Genomic DNA, 23,560 nt, shown 5'->3' on the forward strand with positions numbered 1-23,560 from the left:
ATTCTCAAAGATTATTAAACTTTAAATTCTAATGAACATTTAACACTAGAACTGGAAGACATTTTAAATATCCAAAATGAATAAACAACAGAAACTACAAATAAGATGAATCATGAAGATAAAACAAGGCAAAGCATCAAACTGAAGATCAATTTTGGTAGAAAGAAAGAGAAAAGAAAAATGATAAAACATGCACATTGAAATTATCATCATACGATTAATTGATTTATTACATAGATACATGAATTTAAGACTGAATACCTTGTTTATCTATTGAAACCTTTCTTAAGACTATAAAATGTAATTTAAAATTAATAACAATGGGTGTATGTAAAGCTAAACAGATTTATTTTGTTTTGTTATATAGTCTTAACTGTGACAACTCCACAGCACACAGCGTGATCCATTTCTGACCGTAAAAGGTTGACATGGTTACCTCTATGCATTAAAATCGAYGCTTGTATCGGCACCCATCAAAACGAAAAGAGACAAAATAATATATATATAAAGAAAGAAAAAAAAGTAACCTTCTATTGTTTCATTTGTTTTTGCCTCAATGCTGCTGGACCAAGTCTTTAAAGGACACTTTGGGTGAAGGTAATCTGAAATGTGCTTTAAAGTCTGACAGAGAAAGTCCTGCTATCATTCATGGCTCAACTGGGATGAAAATAAACAAGTTCAGGTACAAATATCAGGCTAACTTCTCAAAAGATAATCATTGTCATTGATAATTTGAGCATACCATTTTTTTCTGATTTGCACACCTATTAAAGCTTACTACTCCTGTGCGGTGCGGTCGGTAAGCGCGTACGGGTGAGCTCCCGTCATGCTGCGTCCAGCTGCCTTATTCATTACGGCAGTAAGGAGCTGGGGGTTGGTGTTAACTAGATTCCTCGGCATTTACTTTGATCAGCTCAGCCCTCCCATTTTTACAGCCGTCTCCAGGCTATGAGTTTAATGCCGCATACATTAGCACGCACAGCAAATACAGGTACACAGAACACTTTTTCTCGAAAACTAAATTACAGTTTAGGTAATGAATAAAACATGCGCAGGCGGCGGCTTTCTTTGTACCCCGATGAAGTTCTCCATGAATCAGCATTGATTTTAAATTAAAGTCATGTTCCAAACGATCATTAACACGTATAAATGCCAAATAAAAGCTTATTAAAGGCAGACCGTAATATCCCACTGCGCTAAATTGGAGATGCTCCGACTGAGCCGGGACTGGATTTGATCCTCAGCGCCAGAGGAGCAGCTCCCTTCTCCATAYGCTGATCACAGCTGCTGCGGTTCGATTTGAAACATTACAAGAGTTAGATGGATTTTATAGATGCTATGTCAATTGGAAAACAATTTTATAAAAATGGAAGAAAAAAAAAAAAGAGGCAGTGAAGCCAGATGTTTTTGTGATCAGAGGTCATCATGATCAGATCAGGTTAGGTTTTGTGAACGCCAATGATTGGCCGAAGAGAGGTTCGATATGATTGCTTAGAAAATGCAGCGGCTTGTGGATCGACGAACAAGGATACATGTGCAGCACAGACAGAGAGTTGGTATTCAGTTTGACCAAAAAGTCAGACAGTGGACTTTGTTATTAAGTAGTTTCATCATCAAAAGGTGATAATTTAGTCACTGCCGTTTACGTCTTCAGATCTGGTTTCCGTGCTGCTGTTTTGAAACTTACATCAAAGTTTATTTGGAACATCTGTTTGATTTGGCTATCAAGATCAAATGACATTTTCTATACGGAGTAGATAATTTACCCACGCCCTCTGCAATATGTGTGCAGTAGTGGGATTACTGGTAGAGGTTTCCCAAATGAAAGGTTGAGGCTTTGTAGGGACTCTAGTGTCTTAAAACCATCTACTAAGATTCCAGTAAACATGTTACTTACAACAACTTCAACTCTTCTGGGAAGGTTGTCGACATATTGGGATGTGTTCTGTCACTACATCCCAATATACTCAGGATTGTCGGCATTCGCATAGATTAGGGACAACAACCACCTACAAATAGCTGAAATCTGCAAATATTTGAGACTTTAAATATGTATATATGTATATGTATATATCTCGATATGCATTCATTTGCACAGATAAAACAGTCTTGGCGCTGCAGATGATGCTACATGTTACACTGGCAGTTTGTACTCTACATCCCGTACGAGTGTCCAGTAATCCTGTAGTCATGGTTTCCTCGAGATTAAAAWWTTTWAAAAAGTGTCACTTTTAATATGTCTGCGAGTTGAACAAGACTTGAGGGAAATACTGTGACAAAATGGGAACGGCAGAAGAGGAGACGGCAGTAAGCGGCTTATGTAAAGAGGAGGTAGTCTGGGAGAGGGGCACCGAATAGAGACTGTTCATTTTCCCCGACTTAAGGAACACTGTTTTCTTCTACTCTTTGTTACCACATTAGCACCGGCTAATTACACTCAACTGAATATATTAGACTAACTAATAACCAACAGAATAACGGGTGTGTATGTGTGTGTGTGCATACAGTCCCGCGGCACTGTGTATTAGATATCGGAGGTCTGAGTTCACTACTTTATTCCAACATCTTAACAAGCCTTTTGGGGACCATTCCATCTAAGCTCTTCCTCCACTGAGGCTAAAAGTGTTTGCACTGCCTGGATTGTGAGTGCAATATTAGAACAAGCCATTTGGGGAATATTTCATTTTAGTTTCTCCCCGTTGGGCACGAGAACAGAGAGAAAGTCACTGACTGTGAAATGAGGCTGCAATAATTGCATAAAATGAGGAGCTGCAGGAAAGAAGAGGATGTGAGTGAGAGTGTGCTTGTGTGTGTGTGTGGGTGTGCGTGCGTGTGTGTGCGTTAAGGCGTACCAGAGTCCTGAGCCAGCACTCTTCACAATGGACATGCCAGCACTGGATGGACGTCAGAGGCATCGTGTACGAGTCCTGAAGAGGAGAAAGAAATAGAGAAATTTCAAAAGATTCACGAGTGACAAGTTCCAGTCGCCAACATCCAACCAAACAGAATCCTGCAATGTTTTCTGACCAGTTCACGACGTTGGACCGCTGTCCATGGAACAACACAGCCGGCGGGGGGGTWAAAAAACAAAAACCACTGAGCAAGGCAGCACAATGGGGTACAACTCAACCGTCAACCTTCGGGGTGGAACACACTCACTGACACAACATCGGGCAGGCAACGACTACAGATGGGAGGAGGGGCAGGTACGGGGAGGGCAGGGAGCGGGATGCGGGGGGGACAAAGCCGTGGAGAAGCACCGCTGTCTTTTCATCTCAGAGATAACATGGAGAGATGAGTTGGGATGAGTTGGTGAGGAAGAGGACGAAGAGGTGCGGGAGGTAGGAGGGAGGTAGCGCCTTACCCTCCGTAGGGGTTGTGGGAGGAGCCTCTTTATGCTGCTGCCGTAGCCCCCAATCACAAGGCCCCTGTACAGGCAGTACAGGCCGAGGGGGAGGGACTTAGGTTGCCTCTCTCCAACCTCRTTGGCCAGTGGCCGGGAGCCCGACCACACCCCTATGCTCTTGATCTCTGCGCCTGGCTTGAGAGCAGGCTTTCTCTGCGGAAGGAGGGGAGGCGGGGAGGGGAGGTGGGGTGGGGTTTCGGGGAGAGGAGAGTGAGGGGCGAAAGGCGGCAGCTAATCAACGAAGCTCAACTCGTCGTGCTCACCGACACCMAAGTGCAAACAGACAGGCACGGGGACGAACACACACAAGGCCACACCGATTGACGCTAGAGGTTCCCCCCAATGACGCCCAGGGAGTCTGTGGCTTCACTGCAATCGGCTGAACCGCTTCAACTCAGGACTGAAGGTTCACGTCATACTGATGAATTAACTCAGCATTAAACCAGTTCCATCAAGGAGGAAGGCAACTTTGTTTGGCAGGTTCAATGTCAATGTTTTTTWAWAAAAGAAACATTACATTCATTTAAGAAACAGTGTTTTGGGAATCTGCCATTGTCGCCTTATATTACCTACCAAAAAAATACTTCAATTTGTTGCTGGGATTTCTTGCGACAAACACACAGGTTCTCTAAGATGATCCCCCATTGAATAGCGTCAAACATCAGTTCATGCTGACGAAGCATTCTCACAACATGATGGCGCCATTGTGGTGTTTCGTTGTGGGGATTGTGTGTTCAGGGTGATGTGCAGTGCTACTTTAAGACATGGTGCTGCGGTTGTAGTACAAAATGTTCAGTTATCGTCTCATCTGTCCAGAGAACCTAATTTCACATGTTTGCTGTCCCATGCCGAGCTTGCAGCAAACTGTAAACTTGATTTCTTAAGTTTTTTWAAAAAAAAGAATGTTGTGCTATTCTTCCCCCCCAAAAAAGGACAGATTAGAGGACTGCATGACTGTAGCAGATTCTCACACCTGAGGTGATGACATCTGTGGCGGTCGCTTTACTTAATACTTTCCTCCCTACCCTTTAAGTTTAGGTGGGCAGCCATGTCTTGGTAGGTTAGGTTGTAAAACCTAAACCTGCTTTAAACTTAAGAGTTAAGGAGCTGACAAAAAATCTTTTAAAAACAAATTCGGCCTTTCTCCTTCCTCAGGACTATTGTGGAGAAATTTATGCTGGTCTACCTAATAAAATCCCAATAACATTGAGCAAAGTTTGTSGTTGTAATGTGACAAAATATGAAAGCTTTACTGCATAATTAATTTTGTAACTGCATTGTTTTAGCTCCTATTAAACAACTATCAGTCTAGCAATAGGTTTGTGCTTAGAAATATTCTCACGAATCACTAAATTTCCAAAAATGACCAGTAGGTGGGGGTAGGAATYCATTGCAGATGCTGTGCTGAAGCAGTAAGCTGCTTAGAGGAAGGCAGAAGAATGTGCCAACATGGTGGCAGCAGGAATAAATGTGTTTTAATAAAATTACAAGACAATGACGTAAACGTTCTAATTCATAAAGTAAATTATGACGATGGAATATGTATAAATGTTGCTCATAGGATCCTGATCACTGAGACGACTTCATAGGTTTTTTTTTTWATCATTATTTTCATGCATCGGCTTCGAGGCTTTTGGYGGAAACCTCCGCCTCCTTCAAAAATCCGCCCCATCCCCAGCAACAAGTGAGACTAATCTGATGACTTTTAGATCAGACAACGTGACAGGACAGGACAGGACAGAGACAACCTAAAGACAGACAGAGACAGATTAGATGGAGGAGTGCGGACACATATTTGCGTTTCTCTGCGGGGCCCCCGGAGTGTGAGAAAGATAAGGGACAGTGACAGATGAGTGGCGAGGAGCCGCGTGTCCATGGGGCAGTGAGTGATCGATCGCTGTGCCTTGCCCTCCGTGTCACCTCAGGCACTAAGCGACCTTTAGGAAGCACGGGCGTTGGTAATTACCCGTTTTACACACACGTGCACGTGCAGACACACACAGGGACAGAATGCCAATGCCGAACTGTCCACAAGCTTGAAGGATGACAGGATGGGTACTTGACATAAAGTGGGGAGAACAAACACCGATCACGGGATGTAACTTCAGCTGRAAGGTGTTTGATCAAACACGAATATTATCCCCTACTTCTGGTAAGACTGATTGATGAATTTCCATTAAAAACAGCTGAACAACAGAGCACCTTAGCGCTGACTCGGCTGCAGTCATGCACTGCTAACGTACAATGGGATCAATTTCACTCTCGTCTTTTGGGTTTAAGCTAGCAGGTAAATTGTTGACTAGAACATTAATATCACGCAGACAGTTGCATCAACTCACGGGGCCATGCGAGGGCTAAACCCACAAAATATACATAAAAACACCAAAAATAAAAGTCAAAGCTAAAGATAGATGTTACTCATAGCATGCAAATGGGGTAGAACAAGCAAGCCGCAGGCAGGCTACAAAATAATGTGGAGTCTGTGCAGTTCTTGAAGAGCAACATGGAAAATGGTCAGAGAAAATAGCCTTCGATTAAAAAAAAAACAAAACAAAAAAACTGCAGATTTTACCTCAAATTCTTAATAGGATTTCCTCMGTTTTGAGGATCTGAATTGATGGATATTAAAACTTCCAAGCTGTCTTGCATAAAGTATTCACACCCCCTGGCCTTATTCACATACAGTTAATAAAAATGAACACATTTAGCTCTGGACTTTGAGTGGACTGTTGTTGTGGATATGTGCAGCTCCTCCAGCGTAACCTCATCTAGTTAATAATAATAATAATGASAATGCGTTGAAACATTGAAACTCGTCTTATGTTTTGTGATAAAATGTGAAAAAAGTACAGGGAGTGCCGATACTTTTGCAAGGCGCTGAGGCGCAGCCTAGCAGACAGGCTTCAGAGGAAGATTTGCTCACCATGCAGATGAGACACTTGTACCGGTCTCCCCGAAGGATCTGCTTCTCCAACTCTCGGATTCGGGCCTTCAGAGCCTCCATAGTGGTAGCTGTTGATTCTTCCTCTGTCACCCTACAGCACAATTGGAAGAATAAATAAGAGTGGGTATTCAAGTATTGTAGAAATTAGTTCATAGCTATTATGAAAATGTGGATATTATTTCATAGATCATAGCTTCTGAGCTAAGTTTATTTGGTTTGAAACAATAAATAAATCAAGTGTCGATGTTTAGTTTGTCGTCCAAACTAAACCAAACCAGTGCAGTTTAATATTGCTGTCTACTAAAAAAAAAAGAGATGGTCCATTTTTTATTTTTCATATTCATATGTGAATTTATTTGTTTTTAAGTAACTCAAAAACCAAATGTCATGTAATCTGGAGAAACCTTTAGCTGCAATTTGATGAAAACAAAAGTACGTCCCATGTATATATAAATAAATGCAAAAAAACATTTATTTATCAAAAACTTCAATGTAAATTTGGAAACTCTTTCTCCCCCGGATTACATGCCATCTTTTAAGCAACTCATTAGACATTCCCTACTTTTCCATGTTTCTCATGACCACATATGGACTCCTTTTATTTAACTCAGAGGAATTAAAGAAAATAGTTGATATGCATCTCTAACATCTCTCATTTAATGTCCATAAGTCTGCCAGTGCCTAGGAAGGTTTAACTTCCTTAGCATTTATGCTGAAACATCTCCATGTTTTCATATTTCCATTTGCCCGTGTCACTTTATGATCCTGCCTCTCTATTTCTGGTCCTTCACATCCGTACTCTCACTCCTCTTGTTGTCCTTTACTCTGTCCATTTTCTCTTTCTTCCTGCCTGTGAGCAGCCCTCTGACTAATGTGCATCACCATACCAGAAAATGTGCATTTAACACTGTTCAGCAGCATATGAAGCAGCCATAACCGAATCAATACCGACCGCAAACGTTGATGATAATTCGGCGCAGCGCGACGCGGGCACACGAGCCGGCTGATGTTTATTACAGCCGTCCGTTCACTCGCCCGCCGAGATGCAGCGGCAGTGTTTGTGTGTTAAGAGGAGTGTGTGTGTTTATGGTGATGTGGTCATTCTGCAGCCTGATAGCTTTGCTGATCTATGGTATTGATCTGGTGGGGGGAAGGACAAGCAGAGAGAAGGAAGGGACAGTAAACGCAAGCAGTAAGTAGCTGTGTGTGTTTGTGGTGTGGAGGGGGTGCAAGATGTGGCTCCATTTCCAACAAACGCAGCAAAGACAAGAGGAAAGTGAAAGACTTTCTGTTGTCTGTKKAAGTTTAAAACCAAATATATTTAGCTAACTTAAGCTTTAATATATCAGCACTAAATAGTTGATATTTTAGTCAGAGGAAGTGCTGGAATGACCGGTTTTCTCCAGATGCATGAGCATAGAATACTGTACCGCTTCCCCTCCCTCACCCRTTTCTCTACACTGCTGGTCAGCTGACTAAATAAAAAACCTACTACTTCTTTTACCTCACACTTACAGATAAGATAAACCTGACTCCTCAGAAATGTTTCTGCTCGCTATAAACACAGGCAGTCGTACTTTGGGAACTTTAAAAGAACCATTCGTAGCTCTAATTAGATGATTTAAAAATAGTGTTGTTAGCCTACTAACCGGCTGGAAAGCTGCTTTATATAAAAGCAACTGGCTCAGGTTATTCACTTTTGTGACATCAACAAACGGTTGTATATTTTTTCAAGATGACCACACCCTGAAAATCACCAGCCACCTAAAAGGTATTTCAACAAAATACATTTAAAGTACGTGAACATTTCATAAATGAGGTGCCACCAAAAACCGCAGTTAACTTGAGCTTACTGGGTTKATGACTAAAACGTGTAGGACTAAAACGTGCATTTGTTGCAGCCATGTTGTTTTTAGTCGACTGTCAAATACAACAAGCCATTATTCTAGCTTTCATATGCTCCATTGTTGTGTTGCGATTGTGTCCCGTAAAGATCATGTCATGCTACTTTTTAGACTCCAGGGCCACCCRATTACATGAACACCCAACCCACTAGAGCTGTTGCTCAATYGTAATAAAAACAAAACAAAAAAACAACCAAATTATGAAGAGTTGAGTCGAGCCATACAGCTAGGTGCTAGTAGAAAAGGGCCTTAATGAGTTGCAATAGCTAAGACTCACTCCGCCAGACCAACTCATGCTGACATTGCCAATAAACATCGATTTGGGAGACTGAATTCACTTGGTTTAAGTTTTTTGTATCGAGAGATCTTGTTGCACGACTTGTCTTAAAGCTCAAAGATACTGAGTTTACACATTTTTGCCAATGTATGGAACTGACCAAGAATGGTTAACTACTCTGGGTTCTTCCTGATGAGTTTAGAGCCGGATRCGGAGGTCTTTGACGGTTGAACTGCTTCAAGTCAGTGGGATCAGCAGTAAGTCTTTTCCTAAACATGTATGAAGAGCAGACCTGCGCCTCCCTGTAAAGCCATCATCATCATCATCATCATCATCATCATCATCATCATCATCATCATCCCGTGTCTATAAAGACCCAGTCTGACGTGCCACCACCGTGCCCTATAAACTGACTTACCCTCTCCTCTTATTAGTGCTGAGCTTGTAAAAAGCCATTTAGCCTTGATTAGCCCACCAGCTTATAAAAGAGCCGCAGACTCTGGACAAAGCTGGACTGTAACCGTCCTTTAACGGTTCTATTAAGTCCCTCTGTGGCTCCGTCACCCACCGAACTCTGTCGAGGGATATTTATGACGCTTATGAAAAAGATTTGAACRAAAAGTTGCTCATTTCCTCCTGACATTGATCACTTTTTCAGCGTGCCGCTTTTTTAATCTCCCGTTATAAATATTTATTTAGCACACAAACGAAACAAATTGCTTTATGTTGCACCAGCGTAATAACATTAATCTTTTGGCCAGAATGTGAGCGTCTAAATGAAAGCAGACAAAGACATAAAAACAGAGAACTTTGCAGATAGAAGAAGTTTGGAAGAAAATAATACGACTTAATCAGGCCAAGCGAGAAGGAAAAAAAAAAATTAAGGCTTAGAGGTAACCTCTCGCATGTGAAAATCCTTAAATCCTTTGTGTATTTCACTGACCTAAACCAGCTCAAGACTGTTGAGACTTTTAGCCAAAGTAGAAAAACTCATATCCCTGTTGGACATGGGTTGAGCAATCACAATCTGGATTAACCTGAAACGTAACAGAAGCCCTTGAACAGAGACGAGTCAGAAGTGCTATGAATGGCTCTTCTTTTCATAGGACTGCAGGGTCTGTTGGAAAAGGTGTCCAGGTGGAGACCAGTATTATTTAAGCTTCTTTATCCTGATAAGGCTTTAAATGAAAAGGCCTGCMTTTATGTATCATGACTTTTAGATCTTCAAATGCATTCATGTGCTGTCGAGGGCATAAAACGATAGGAGATTGTTGTTGTYAGTTGGGACAAAACTTCATTTTTTWAAATTGCTGAGTAGAAAATCTTGTAATTCTGATCTCAGTTTAAACAGCATACAGAGCACAAATTACCAGGATGCATAAAAAGTTATTTTATATGGATATACACGTAACCAGCTTCTTTTTCAGCTTTGTTTGCAGCAGATCAAATTGTTTCAAACTTTTGAATKATTGTTAATTCAAAASTAAGTTAGTTTAGGAAAGTCGCTACTTCCTTGTAGCAATTTCATGACTACTGAAGGTCAACGCACATCAGCCTCAACTAAATGCWAGGCTTGTCTTGCCTATTTTGACASTTGGGCTTCTGTGTCAYGTCAAGACATACACCTTAGAAAGTTATAAATTAAAASATGTTCTTGACATTCGAAACAACTGACTCAGAAAAGGCTTCAGCAAAGGTTACTTAGTAGTTTTTGCCCATGGTTAAATAGGTGTAGCACCTACTCAACATATATCTTTTTATGAGATTATGTTAGTACAAGGTGAATTTATTTCAGAGGCTTTTACACATCTTTACCAGAAGAGCCAAATAATGTGGAAAGTTCCCTATCAGTAGTCTAAAGACCYGTTCTCTATTGTTAAGTCTCACTCTAGCAAGTTTCTGTTGGCTGTATCTCCATTGGCAGGGTTTTCCTCACTAAATGGGCAAGAATGTAAGCGGGAGCTGTGGTCAACAATCCAATGTTGTCACTTTGCRCATGTTCCTTTGGGCGGTGAGTTTCTAAGAAATCTCTCAGCATGTCTGTTCGTTGGAGGTTTCCCTGTCCAGYGGACGATGTGTGAACTCTACCACAACTGAAAAAAGATTTGAAAATCTGTGAACATCAATTTGTAAAAGTTATACTGCAGATTCTCGATTGCAGTTAAACTTTAGGCTATTCCACCACAATGAGCTGAACCACAACTTTACATGGCTTCAGAAAAAATGCTTACGTGGTGTTGATCTGGTTAGACAAAAACCTCCATAAAATACAAATATATTGGGGGTCTTGTGAGAAAATGTGTGCAACATTGAAAGGGTATAAACAGTTTTACATTTTAGTCTCAGTGGATTCAATGCTGCTGGTGCAGGTTTGCTTYGYTTGTGCTAAAGAATTTCCGTAACTACAAAACCCTAAAACATTGTCCTGCTTTGAACTGATGCATTACTTCGATCTGAATGCCAGATTGCTTAAACTTCGGTTCAACTTTATTGCCGTTCCAAAGCTCATGCGGCTCGGTGTTTTCCATCTGAAGTCCTCCTCGTGGCAAAAAAAGCAAGCATGAAAGCCCAGCGGAGACAGATAGATGGCTCTGCTTCTCCTCTATTTAGCGCTCTGTTCCCAGCATCTGCAACGTTATTTCTCATTTCATTAGTGCATGAGGGTGTGTGTGTGTGCTTGTGTGTGTAGCGGGGGATCTCTACCATCCATCTCAATCAGCTCAATGTCTTCATCTGCTGTCTATCTACATTTTGGCCTCACTCTCGCTTCYGTCTCGGCAGGAGAACATACAGCGGATAAAATTTAACACAAATTAATTTGAAATCTTCTTCTGGTGAAACATTTTCGCCTTAAATAAATCACCCAAGCATGTGCTGCTGTTGCTGTAAATCCCTTTCGAGCATCATTCTGTGCTGCACCCTGTTAGCAGAGGTCTTAACTACATCGAGACACCATGATAAAACATTTAAGTCACTATTGATTTCCCCTGCCTCTTCCCGATGTGTGAGCAAGCGCAGCAAAAGTTAAGAGGKGGGKGGGGGGGGGGTGAACCTTGTAAATAGCTGAGAGGAATTGAGACAGAGGACAGGAAGAGAGGAACGAGAAAAACAGGACAGAGACAGAATGGGACGGTGAAATAAAGCAAGGAAAAATGTGGAGACGACTGGGGCAGAGTCCGTGTGTGTCCCTGTGCGCGTGTGTGTAAGGGGGGTGGTGGGGCGCGGGGTAGAAATCTAGCTTCATCACTTCCAAATTGAGGACAGATTCAATTATTTGCAGAAACCACATGGAAATCACTCCGCATTGTTCCAGCTGGAGCACCAAATTTGGCAGCAATCGCATTGGCGGCAATGGAGGGGCCATTTATCTTGGAGAGGAAAGAACATCTCAGGCGGTGCATGTGTGTGTGTGTATCAGTGAAAAAGGGAGAGAGAGAGAGAGAGAGAGAGAGAGAGAGAGAGAGAGAACTCATTTATCTTGCAGGGGAATGAGCAGGGGAACGAGGACGCCCCGGGAGGCGACCAGATCATTACCCATCTGGGATCAGAGACAGAGAGAGATTTCACCAACGCTACCTTGTGGAAAGCCACACACACAGACACCCACACACACAGACACCCACACACAATGTATCAATGTAACAAAAGGAGACAAATCTCATTTTCATTTGAGGATGGAAGGACACAGAAGCCCCACAAATACGTGCATTTATAGCAAGCGAGAGGAGGAGCGAGGCGGGGAATTGTTCCAGCCAGGCACCTGACTGCTTGTTCCAATGCAATCATTCAGTATCTAGTCGGCCTCACCCTAAATGGACGCTTAGATTAAAGCGTGCTCTGCTCCGGGTGACCGCTAAAAGTCTCCAGGAGAACATCGTGTSGCAACGCATGGCAATATTTGYTCCACAGAAATGACAGAAAACAAAGACCAGGACAAAGGTGGGAACGGAAAAGTACTGGTTCAAAGTCCAGTACTGCTCCTTTCAAACTTAAAAGAGAAGTCATTTAATTTTTTTTTATGTTTAAAGTTTCACATAGTTTCTTAGCCACCTTGAGTAATTTAGGGTGTTAAATACACCTGACAGCCAGGTGTATTTAACACTGTGCATTTGGTGTGGTTCACTTTCACAGCGCACCAACTAAACCAACTAAATCCTTTGAAAACCTGTTTATCACCCACTAACCTCTTGTTTCATTTAGAACCGCTGAAGGCAACAGCATAAAACCCCCCAAAACACGAGCACAACTTCCATCTTAATAAAATGTAAACAGAAATGGAGTAGCGTCAGATTTTGTAGAATTTCTCTTTGGTAAAAGACGACAAGCCGTTTCTCCTGCACAGTGCTAGACAGCAGGCATTTGTTTAGGTTGTATTATTATTAAAAACTGGAGAGCAGATACTTATTTCTGATCTTAACAATAGTAATAATATAAAGAGCTGTATGTCCCATTTTCAACAAAGCTTTCCTTTCCTGACAGAAATAGTTCCCCTTCTTAACCTAAAAGAGTAACTTGCTTGTACGAAACACAGGACAAAGATTCACAGGGCGCATTTCTCCATGTTTCACTTCTGATTAAAAATAAATAGACTCTTATCAGCCACCACAAACTGTACCTTAATGAATGTGAGTTCATACCACAAGTAGAGATGTGCTCAGATGRAAACATCTTAATTACAGTTGGTGTACGACCGGCCATCAGCTCATTGTGCTAACTGGATGTGCTAATAAGTCAATCTGATATTTCTCAACAAGCATCTATGCAGTCAAACTGAAACTACAGTATTGGACGTTCCAGACATCTGTGTGGCTTAACTCGTCTCACTGGTCAGCACACAAATCTGCATAGCAGAGCATTCCACASTACGCCAACAGCCTTTCTTATCGGCATACCATGAAATCAGATGATGAGACCAAACTGTGGCTCTTTGGAGCCTCCATGGTGGCATTTTAGTCAAAAATTATGTAGCACAAAATGTTTTTTTTTTTTTTTCTTCTTATATCAACTTTAATAACAGACTTGAAGCAGTTTTTCCTTTGTGGTTTGGTTTAACGTTTGCAAAGAATCTCTAATGAGACACAACTCATTTACTTGGATCATTTTCACTAAACGTTTCTGTTCATTTTCCAGAAACATAAGACTTTTCCATTCAAGAAAATGCCTGTGTTTGCTTTGTTTTCCTCAATTCAACTGGTTGCAATTTTCAGCGTTATACTAATCCAACAAAAACAAAATGGTTCCATTTGGATCTTGGGAGTTAAACAAAATAACATGAATAAAACATATTTCATTCAAGTTTTTAACAGAGCAGGCGCTTTGTACAAGTCTCATGTATCTGTTTATTGCAAAAGTTAGATTTTAAGTTTTTTTTTTTTTTAAGGGTGTTGGTGAACTGGTTTAACTATTTGTACTGAATATCAGAACAGCTGCACGTTCTGTGTAAGAACCGGGCATTAGATGGATCTCTACACCTAACAAACACTCACTCTTCTCTTGACAGTGGAGTTTCTAATCAATACACCTCGAGCGGCTCGGTTTGTCCACCAATTATCCAATCTGCTGATATTTATAATGGAGAATGTGCACACCCACAGTGCTGATTAATTCATTTAAATAATCTATCCTATTGAACTGTCGCCATGGTCGAAGGGGTACATGTTAGTCAAAGCTGTGGAGAGCATAACTTATGTGCTAGTAGCTGGGTGAATGTCTTGAAAAGGCAGTTTTACACCTTGAACTTTTTTTTTTTTTTTTACATTTTTACCATACAACCACAAATATTTTATTTGGGTTTCTGGTGACAGAGTACATCTCTACAAGCTTTCCACATCTAGCAGCCGATGTCTATGGCCGCTCTTCTTCATGAAATATCGCAATTTAAATCAAATGAGAAGAGGAGTGCTCTTCCAAGTGGTGCCATGGCTCTCTATCGACCAGAGCACCTTAACTTTACATGCTTACAGTGTCCTGACTCGCTTGAGACAAATTGCCAAGATGACTTCTTATAGTATTCTGCAAATGTTGTAACATGACAAAATGTGGAAAGGTCAAGGGAAATGCGTCCTTTTGCAACCAAGCAGGAAGATTGATGAAAGAAAACTATCTGGATGCTGAGAAAACATGAGGCTTAAATGTAGAAAAACTATTAAGCAATTCACAGAATCCTGGCTTTAAATTTTGATTGTTGCCGTCTACATTATCACACGTTTCCGTGTTCGATTATCAGAGTGTCACCTACTTTTCGATCTCGCTGTTTTTACAGGTACGTGGAGCATTTGAGGAGGAGGAAGATGATGATGAAGGAGTGCTGGGGTCTGTTTTGCTGCTCTCCCCGTTRCTCGTTGAAGGCATCTCTGTGGTCACAAAAAAGGTAACAGTTACTTATGAACTCGTGTCTATCACAGTTACTAGCCATAGATCTCCATTTCAGTCTGCCCGGAACAATAATAATGTTATTTTTTGCTTCTTTTTTTTTTTAATTAAAAAAAAATGTAAAAAAAGCACAGTTAGTGCTTTACTTACCATCATTTGCCCACTTGGAGAACTCGGGCGTTATTCTGTTGGAAGGCATCCCGCCGCTGAAACAAAGTAGCACAACCATCAGCATGCATAACAACCCATGTGTTCTTCCCATCCTGCAAAGTATAGTATTTCATCCACTAGCTATGCTTCCACCTAATTGTCATGCTAATTTTAAGCAAACTTTTGAAATATTGCAAAAAAACAAAGCTGCTGAAGAAAATGCGAACGAGGTGTGTTCGTCTACTGGCTTGGGGCAAATCAACAAAGAATCAACCAGAGCGTAATTTTGTCAGACGTCTCCAATGCGGCCGACAGATTGCCCTCACATGTAACTCGGGACAGTGTAATGAACAAGAAGAAAGTTCACTCCTTTAATTCAGATTTTACCGCCTCCACCAACGGTTTCTACTGGAATACTTCGAAATGCCCGTAAAAAAAAGAGTTGAAAACATGGCTAGCATTTTGCTGAAGACGTCGTACTTGAGCACAGCTCCTCGTAGCGCCTCCCTCTCCCGGGCTTCTCCTTGGTCCTCCCCGGCTCCGGAGCAAGGGATGATGTCGGCCTCGGTGTACTGGGCCTTCCCGTACTCCAACGTGTCGTCTCCGTCCACGTCGAGGTCAGCGTCGCTGTCCGCCGCACTCTCCTTGATACTGCATGTGGCGAATCCAGTTCCTGTGGAGAGAGTGAGCCATTTTCACACCAGTGCTTTAAGGATGCATTCACATCAGCCCCGTTTAGTCCGCTTTGATCGAACTCTAGTTTGCTGACATAGTCCAACTCTGATGCGGACCAAAAAAAAGCGGTCTACCTAAAAAAAACCTGGGTTCCGTCGACGTGAACTCTGGAGCGGTTCAAATGCATATGATGCAAGCCGACTGGCTACCGCTCTGAAAGCAGGAAGTGAAATATAGCACAGGGAATTCTGGGTAAATGCAACCAAAACAAATGCGAGTCTTAAATGAGCGTGAGAAATGGTTTGTAGTCTTTTACCAAAGACAAAAAAGAAACCCTACAGTTGCTAAAATCTGATGCCACTCYATTTTTGTTGACATTTCATGAAGAAGGAAGTTACGCTCACGTCTTCTACGRTTTTTATGTAATTCTATGTTTTATGTAATTTTATGTAATTCTTTATGAAGTTCTTGGTGCAGCACCACAGGCCAGGTGAGGGCAGGTTTTAAAATAGTTTAGAACGTTTGACATTGCAGTGGGCAACCACCAGCTGAAAAATATAGAAATTTAGGTTTCCAGAGAAACCTAAATTGCTAATTGGACAACTGGGTGTGCAAACACCCTTAACGGACATATTGGTTAAAGGTGACTTTGACTACTGGTACACATGAGAGAGTGGACCATTGTTCTTAATTGTCCCATGATTTGATATACCTTCAATTTCCAATTAGAAGTAGAACATACATTTTTACACACAGAGTATAAATATGGAAAATCTAAATCTCAATGGTTTACAGTCTTGATACAATGTCTGCCTCTTTTTTTTTGTTGAATAATTAAGGGTTATTTTAAACCCCCAACACAAACAACATATTGCTTGATGAAGCTAGAAACGAACTAACTTTCTGAGATGGCTAGAGCTTATGTTAAACTCAACGTCTCTGCAAATCAACTTAAGGACTTTCAGAAACCCGGGTGACAAATGAGAAAAAGGAGATGAAGACTGACTCGTTATCCATCAATCTTTGAGAAAGAGAGGGGTGTGTACATGTGTGTGCGTGTGTGAATGGCACCTTTATAAACCAAGTGATGAACGCTCAGACAAACCCTTACCGCTGCCTGACTGCTCCCTTCAGCTCTACTTAACCAAGGAGTTGGCTCTGTGTGTGTGTGTCCGTCACTTACAGGTGTCTTTTCCATGTTTGTTTGAGACTGTCTGTCCCTCTGTCACTTAGGTCCTATCTCTCCAATCCTTTCAAAGTGTGTGTGTGTGTGTGCGTGTGTGTGTTCACCTGTCACTTAAACTATGTCTATCTGCAGCACAAAAGTAGTTGGGGGTGTGTTTGTGTTCAAATGTGTATATTACTCAGACCCTTTACCGTTTGGGCTGCATGCGTGTGTGTTGCGCCTGAAACCGTTGGTGTGTGTCAGCCAGTGACAGGCCTGACAGCCATCTTATTTACACCTATTCCAATTTCTACAAGCTCTCGGGGGTGGACTAGTGGGTTGCCTATGAGTGTCTGTGGGGGGAGTCGAGGGTAGAACCAGACGGAGCTGACACCCGTCCTGTTTAACCCGCCTGTGTGAGTCCCAACACTCGACTTCCTGGAACAGTTGCTATCAGCGAACAACTGCATCTCGCTCCACTGCGGGGTCTTTGTCAGAGAGCAACACAGACGACTGAGCTCGCCCGAAAGCTTTCTCTACAACACGGCCGACAGATTGCCCTCACATGTAACTCGGGAATTTATAGAGGTAGGTAGATGATGCCAACATAAACATAGTTTTCAATTTACTTTTGGTYTGAGGCGTCATACTTGTGCAGACGATTACACGCAAAGTAAACCTACAAGTTTCTTTGGCTAGGGAGATTATGCAGTTGGGAAACATGGGGTGGGTTAAACAGCAAGTTCAGTCGGCTTGATGTGCTCCTGACTTGAAGCTCGGGTGAACGCCAAATTGATRGAAAGAGCTGAAAGAGGCCATCAGGAAGAATTTGGCTGTATGGGTTATTCTTTTCTTGAGTGCATGACAAAACAAGTTTTTTGAGACCAGAACTGAAGACATGATTAGCGTAYGCCTCATACAGTATGCCAGGAGAAGTTGTTCATATCGAGATGAAAGTGTCATGGTTTGGAAATGTTTTACTTAAGCTGAGCCTAGCCCCCATCACCATCATATTTACTGAGTTAGCATTTTTAAGTGCAGTTACATTCCTTTTTGTTTTTTCAGAGATCCATAAGACAAACCTCCACTTGGCTTCCTCCATCTTTATAGTGAATATTGTAATTTGTTGCGCATCTTTCAGGTTTGATGTCCTAATTTTAAGCCAATAGGTTGAAATGTATCTAAATTAAGTTGACCAATAATGGTTCGGGGCTCTAGAGTAAAACCAATTTTGGTCACTGATGAGATCATGTCACAAAATGTTGACGTCGCACCAGTGCGCCAGTCATTCAAGGAAAAAAAAGAAGAAGTCTCTGACAGGCCATCTTCCTGTAGTCAACAACAAACATATCCTACGGTGGTCTAAACCAATCAGAAAAAGTGATTCTGCTTCAAATAAAGAAATTTCCTAGACTGATAATTGTTTACATATGTTGCAAAGTTAAGTGTGATGCACCTTTAACAAAAAAAAAGTAAGGTGCACCAGTGGCTGTGGTTTCTTAGAATAAAACAAAAGGAAAAATTAATTCTGCCTTCAACGCTTTAGGACACATAGCATCTATATAAACCACGCAAAAATAAATATCTAGGTCCCCCCAAACCCTCCCCCAACATTTGTAACTGTCTTGTTAAATATGATTCAGCTCCGTAATTTAAGTGTCTGCACTTCTACTGTAAACTGGATGCCCCCTGAGCCGACTGGGAGTGAATACACACACCGTAAACGTGCGGCAGTGTGTTCACCACCAGGGTTGGTGCGGCCTGTTTGCTCTGAATGTGTGTGATCCCCCTGTTCTTCTATCTGTTCCTCTAAGCAGTGTTGGCAGGCCAATCTAATCTGGCCAGGGAAAGGTCAGCCACACTCTAACTGCCTTTCACTCACATTATGTATCAACACCCCCACCCCTGTCTTTACTTTTCTTTTCTTCTCCTCCTCGCCTCGTTTTCCACTTTTTCTTCCCTCTTGCACAATTAGCTTATTTTTTAAAACTTCTCCAACATGTTTTTTTTTTACCATTCTCTATGGTGTTCAGCCCATCTTAATAAACAGCTTTCTAGCCAAATCATCTAAATCAATCCTTCTTCCACTCCTCGATCTGTCTCATCATCGAAGGCCCCTCCCTGCAATATCGCTGACTCTTTAACATGCTAACTACATATTTCCTCCTCTGTGTTGCATGGTTCGTGGCAGCGATGAAAGAGAGCCTTAATTTACATGCATGTCAACACAACAAGGCGACAAGCGCAGATCTGAACAGGCGGGCGCGATCAAAGGCCTCATCAGGCTGACCAGCAGCTCGCCTCAGCCAATCCAATGACCTCGGCAACATCTTGTTTCCATAGCAATTATCGGGACCCCCTAAGAAGCCGAGAGGAGGCATGTCAAAGGTGATCACACTATCTCCCTGCCATTTACAGGTCACACAGAGAGAGAGAGAGTGAGATTGAGGGGTGGGGAGAGAGGAAGCCAGACACAAAGACATGAGACGGTCATCTTTGAAGTTCATGTACAAAGCAGAGATTTGTCCTCTCCTCAATCCTTCTGGGCCATCTGAACCGGCAGTAATCCCCCTTCTCTCCTCCAGGGTGTCTCGGGACGACCTGGTATCGCCCCTCCAGATCTGTCTGCTGCTGCTTCCCTTTCAGAAAGTATTTCTTTGGTTCACATTTTTTGGCCATTTTCATCACGAGAATATTTGTTAAAAAGGTGAAGAAATAAAACAGGTTTTATGTCAAACTAATTACCTTATTTATTCCTCATCATATTGTATTAATTTGCACAATMATTTTAGAACTAGTGCAAGTCGTCGGCTGAGGCAAGGCCTCAAGTCTTTGGTCATAAATTATCTCTAAAAGCCATCGTGGTTTCGAAGCCTTTCTTACATAAATCATCTTGCTATGATTCAAAAATATCACGCTGATTTAAAGAGTACTGGAGGCAGAAACATTTCAGTGCCGATCGTCAGGATCTTCATCGACCAAACTGCTGTCAAAGTGGTTAAAGAGACCCAACATAAATATTAAAAGTTATTAGTTGACATGAACAAAGGGTGTTACATGTAACTGCAAACTTCTGTTCAGTTTTGCTTTGGCTCACATGTGTGTTTCTGTTTTCCATGTACCAGAATGTACTGAAGTGTGACCCAAAAAAAAAGAAAAAGTTTTTATTCCAAACCATGMCTTGAAATTGTAAAAATAAAAAATACATTCTTTAAAGAATTTATCTTTTTTTGCATTCTTATTTCATTCTATTAATTTCTCTGAAATTCCAAGCAAAAATATAATATTTATTTGCAGAAAATGAGAAATGGTCAAAATAACGAAAAACCTGTTTTTCAGACCTTTCAGACCTGAAATGATGCACAGAAAACTAATTCATATTCATTTATAAASAAAAAAACTAATGTTTTAACTCGGGAAGAGTTCAGAAATCAATATTTGCTGGAATAACCATGAGGTTTTCAACGAGGTTCAGTGAAGTGGTCTCTTTGTTTTTTCCAGAGCTGTATATATGTTAATAGGCTGGAAATTACGGAACAAATCTTTATTTACACAAAAATGATCATTTTTAAAGGTGGTGTTATATTGAACAGAATTGATAAGAAAAACAAAAACAAACTCCATTCATTCCAATCGTAACTTGATTTGCACCAACGCGAAAACTTTGTAAAGTGACCAGCAGTATGAGGGAAAGTTGGAGAGTAAAAATCTGTCCACTTTGCAGCTTGCAGAGACAGACCACCAGACAGATAAAGACAGCTCTCTATCTGAGCTGTACGGGTTCTTTCAACCCACCTAAGCCGGTGTGAGACACAGGGAAGTCTTCACTCACAGACACTTGAATCATAAACTGATCTTGTTCGATTTTTGCCTCTCCTCTCACGTCTTTCTTCCCCGGCCTCTCAAAGGGAGGGAAGGATGGTGGCACTTCACAGAATAGTCTCTCTCTTCATCTTGCCAGCTGAGAAGACCCCCCCTTCACCCCAACCGTAACGTCTCTATATCCGTTTAGCCGGTCGTGAGCTCCAGAGAGCCCACTGGATGCAGCTGTGTGTGTCAGAACCACTGAGCAGCTTTCAAGACAAAATCCACCTTCTGAGCCTTCTGCCAAGATGGAAGAGCATGTGTGTGTGTGTGTTTGTGTGTCTCCGTGTTTCAAGTCGCTCTCCCCAGGCCACCTCGGTTATCTGCGTTGCATCACAAGGTTCCCTATTAGAGCGCGACAGAAGGGTCCGGGGCTGCGAGCTTTAAACAACGTGAAAGGCAGACGGACGGATGGAGGGAGGGAGGGAGCGCCCGGGAGACGGATGAAGAAGAGCTCCATCCACCTCCCTGCCCCCTAAGTGCCTCACTTTGTGGTGTTTTAGTTGAGACTTTAGCATTGATCTGTCTTGTCTCCACTTGGCAAGCAGAGGAGAGGAAGGGAGGCAGGTGAGGCCCCAGCATGTGTGTTTAACAACAGATCGAACACAGAGAGGGACACATGAAAGCGGAGATGAGGAGCCTGCAGCTCCGTCTGCCTCGCATCACSGCAGTTTGCTTCAAACCGACCATCTACCCCCCCCCCCCGACTTAAAGAGATGCAATGAAGATAAAATGTGGGATCATTTTTTGTTTAAATCAGGCTGAAGGCAGTTCATGGATCCAGTTAACAGAGCAAAGATTTGTCTCGTGACATTTTTKGACTCGTTAAAAATAGACCTTGTCGGGTAAATTATTATTTTAGCTGTGATTTTTGGGCACATAAAACAAGCTTGAATTTATGAAAATCCTTCCAGTTATAAAAAAAACAGACTATCAGATGGCAGAAAGTAAAACGATGAACATCCATCGATCAAAGCATTTTAAAACTAAGGCTTGCAAAGTAGGAGCAGCCAGTCATCTGACGTTATCTGGTTACCAGGTACCAGAAACCCCAACTTGTTATATACTAACTATTTGTGTTCTATTTGTGCCACTCTAAAAGAGCAGAAAAGCAAAAATAATGAATAAATTCTGTTCTGAAAGCAKTAAGAATTATTCTTGATTTGCTGACAGTTTCATGGATATTTGGTATACAAAATATTATTTTATGAATGTTACCTTGACAAGTTTATCGTAATAATCTTAGATCAGATCTGTATCCTCCGTTTAGGTTCTTAGAGGTTCTCCCATCTTGTCGCACTTCTTTTAGGGGAGTGGTTTTGGGATCTGAATCTGTGGATTTGATTTAATGTGGCATTTTAAACWAATTCTGATGTCTTACAAGCCAAAAAAAGGTATATAAAAACTGTCATATGTCTGTCATATAAAAACAGGCARCCCTTTCTGGRATTAAGAAAAACTAATCTAAAGAAGATAAAGTATTTATGAAACTTACAGAAGCTAACATATTGAGCTAAGTGCTTGCACACAAGGTGTGTTTTGTCCCTGAGCTGCTGCTGCTGCTGCGCTCCCCAATGACCAGCTCTCCTATCCGGCTCTATAATTGCATTTCTGGGCACACACACGAAGCGGTGACCGGCGGGTCAATTGCCCAGCTAAATGTGTTTTCCTTCCCTTCGCACAGAGGGTTGCRCGGGGTTCAGCCGAGCCGAGCCGGGTTGACCCCGGAACCACCCGTGCTGCCGCTAGACCACAGGTACCATTACCGCTCGCCGGTCACATTGGACGCCGGTCTCGGAGAGCTAACGCCGCTCACGTTGGACAGCGGCGCGCTGAATGATGGATGAGCAGGGAAACAAAAGAGGAGACAGACGGACGAGAGAGAAGAGGACAGAACAAACTGCTGGAACCGAGTGTGACGCCCGAGCTCAAGAGAGGTCAGTCAGTCAGCCGACCAGACACCTACACCGTCAGAAATTCCCCCCCCCACACACACACACATCTTCACAGCAGTAACACGCTGTCTGGAGTTGGTGGGAAAAGCCACCAACAAAGAATCACATGATGTGTCTGTACCTCTGAAGCCTCCCTCCAATAAGGCCGTAGCTCTGATCCTTTTCTGCCCCGCCCATTCGTACTCGTCGAAGCCCCGCCCGTTCTCGCCGTCCATGTCTGCRGAGTCTTCGTCGGCCAGAGCCCCCTCGCGCTGGCCCGCAAAAAACAAATAAAGATGAATTTTAAAAAGAGGACAGAATGATTCAAAGAAAAWTGGCTAAAGGTGAATTTGTTTTCTCTCCGCACTCTTTCAAGGTTAAGGATTCGATTTGGTGACAGACTAGACATCCATACAAACTTTACCTATATTTCAAAACTGAAATCAAAATTTAATGCTGCCTTGATTTTTTTTTTAAAGTACTAATAAGTCATACTTGAACTTTACCAAGCTTTTACTGTTGTATTTTATAGACATGAATCTACTGCAAACATTCAACAAAGATGTTTAACCTGCATGCATTTAATCTACACAAATTTAGTTCATTTAATTCATTTAAAATAAAACGGGAAACATTTCTTTAAAATGTTTTGAGATAGAACGCTTTGCAAAAGTATTCACACTCCTTCACACTGTGACAGGTTCCTACCACAAAATTCAGTGTGTCGTATTAAGTGACAAACCAACAAAAGTAGTAAAAAAAAACAACCTGTGAAATGGAAGAACAATGATTTAAGGTTCGGGCATTTTATTTTTTTCTTTTCAAAATAAAATGTAAAAGTATCAAAATAAAAAACAAACAAAAAAGAC

The 23,560-nt window shown here is 41.8% G+C and overlaps 1 protein-coding gene across 1 annotated transcript in view; it reads right to left on the bottom strand.

Moving 5' to 3' along the window:
- Window positions 1–23,560, bottom strand: part of LOC103479187 (E3 ubiquitin-protein ligase RNF220) — a 62,061-nt gene that overhangs the window by 3,620 nt on the left and 34,881 nt on the right. The window contains exons 7-13 of the mRNA XM_017309855.1: window positions 22,834–23,029; window positions 15,534–15,726; window positions 15,054–15,109; window positions 14,770–14,884; window positions 6,330–6,441; window positions 3,365–3,559; window positions 2,853–2,927 (exon numbers count right to left, since the gene is read on the bottom strand). Coding sequence (XP_017165344.1) covers window positions 2,853–2,927; window positions 3,365–3,559; window positions 6,330–6,441; window positions 14,770–14,884; window positions 15,054–15,109; window positions 15,534–15,726; window positions 22,834–23,029 — 942 coding nt within the window. The remainder of the gene's footprint in view (window positions 1–2,852; window positions 2,928–3,364; window positions 3,560–6,329; window positions 6,442–14,769; window positions 14,885–15,053; window positions 15,110–15,533; window positions 15,727–22,833; window positions 23,030–23,560) is intronic.

The sequence above is a fragment of the Poecilia reticulata genome, linkage group LG17, assembly GCF_000633615.1.
Source record: "Poecilia reticulata strain Guanapo linkage group LG17, Guppy_female_1.0+MT, whole genome shotgun sequence".
Lineage (NCBI taxonomy): Eukaryota > Metazoa > Chordata > Actinopteri > Cyprinodontiformes > Poeciliidae > Poecilia > Poecilia reticulata.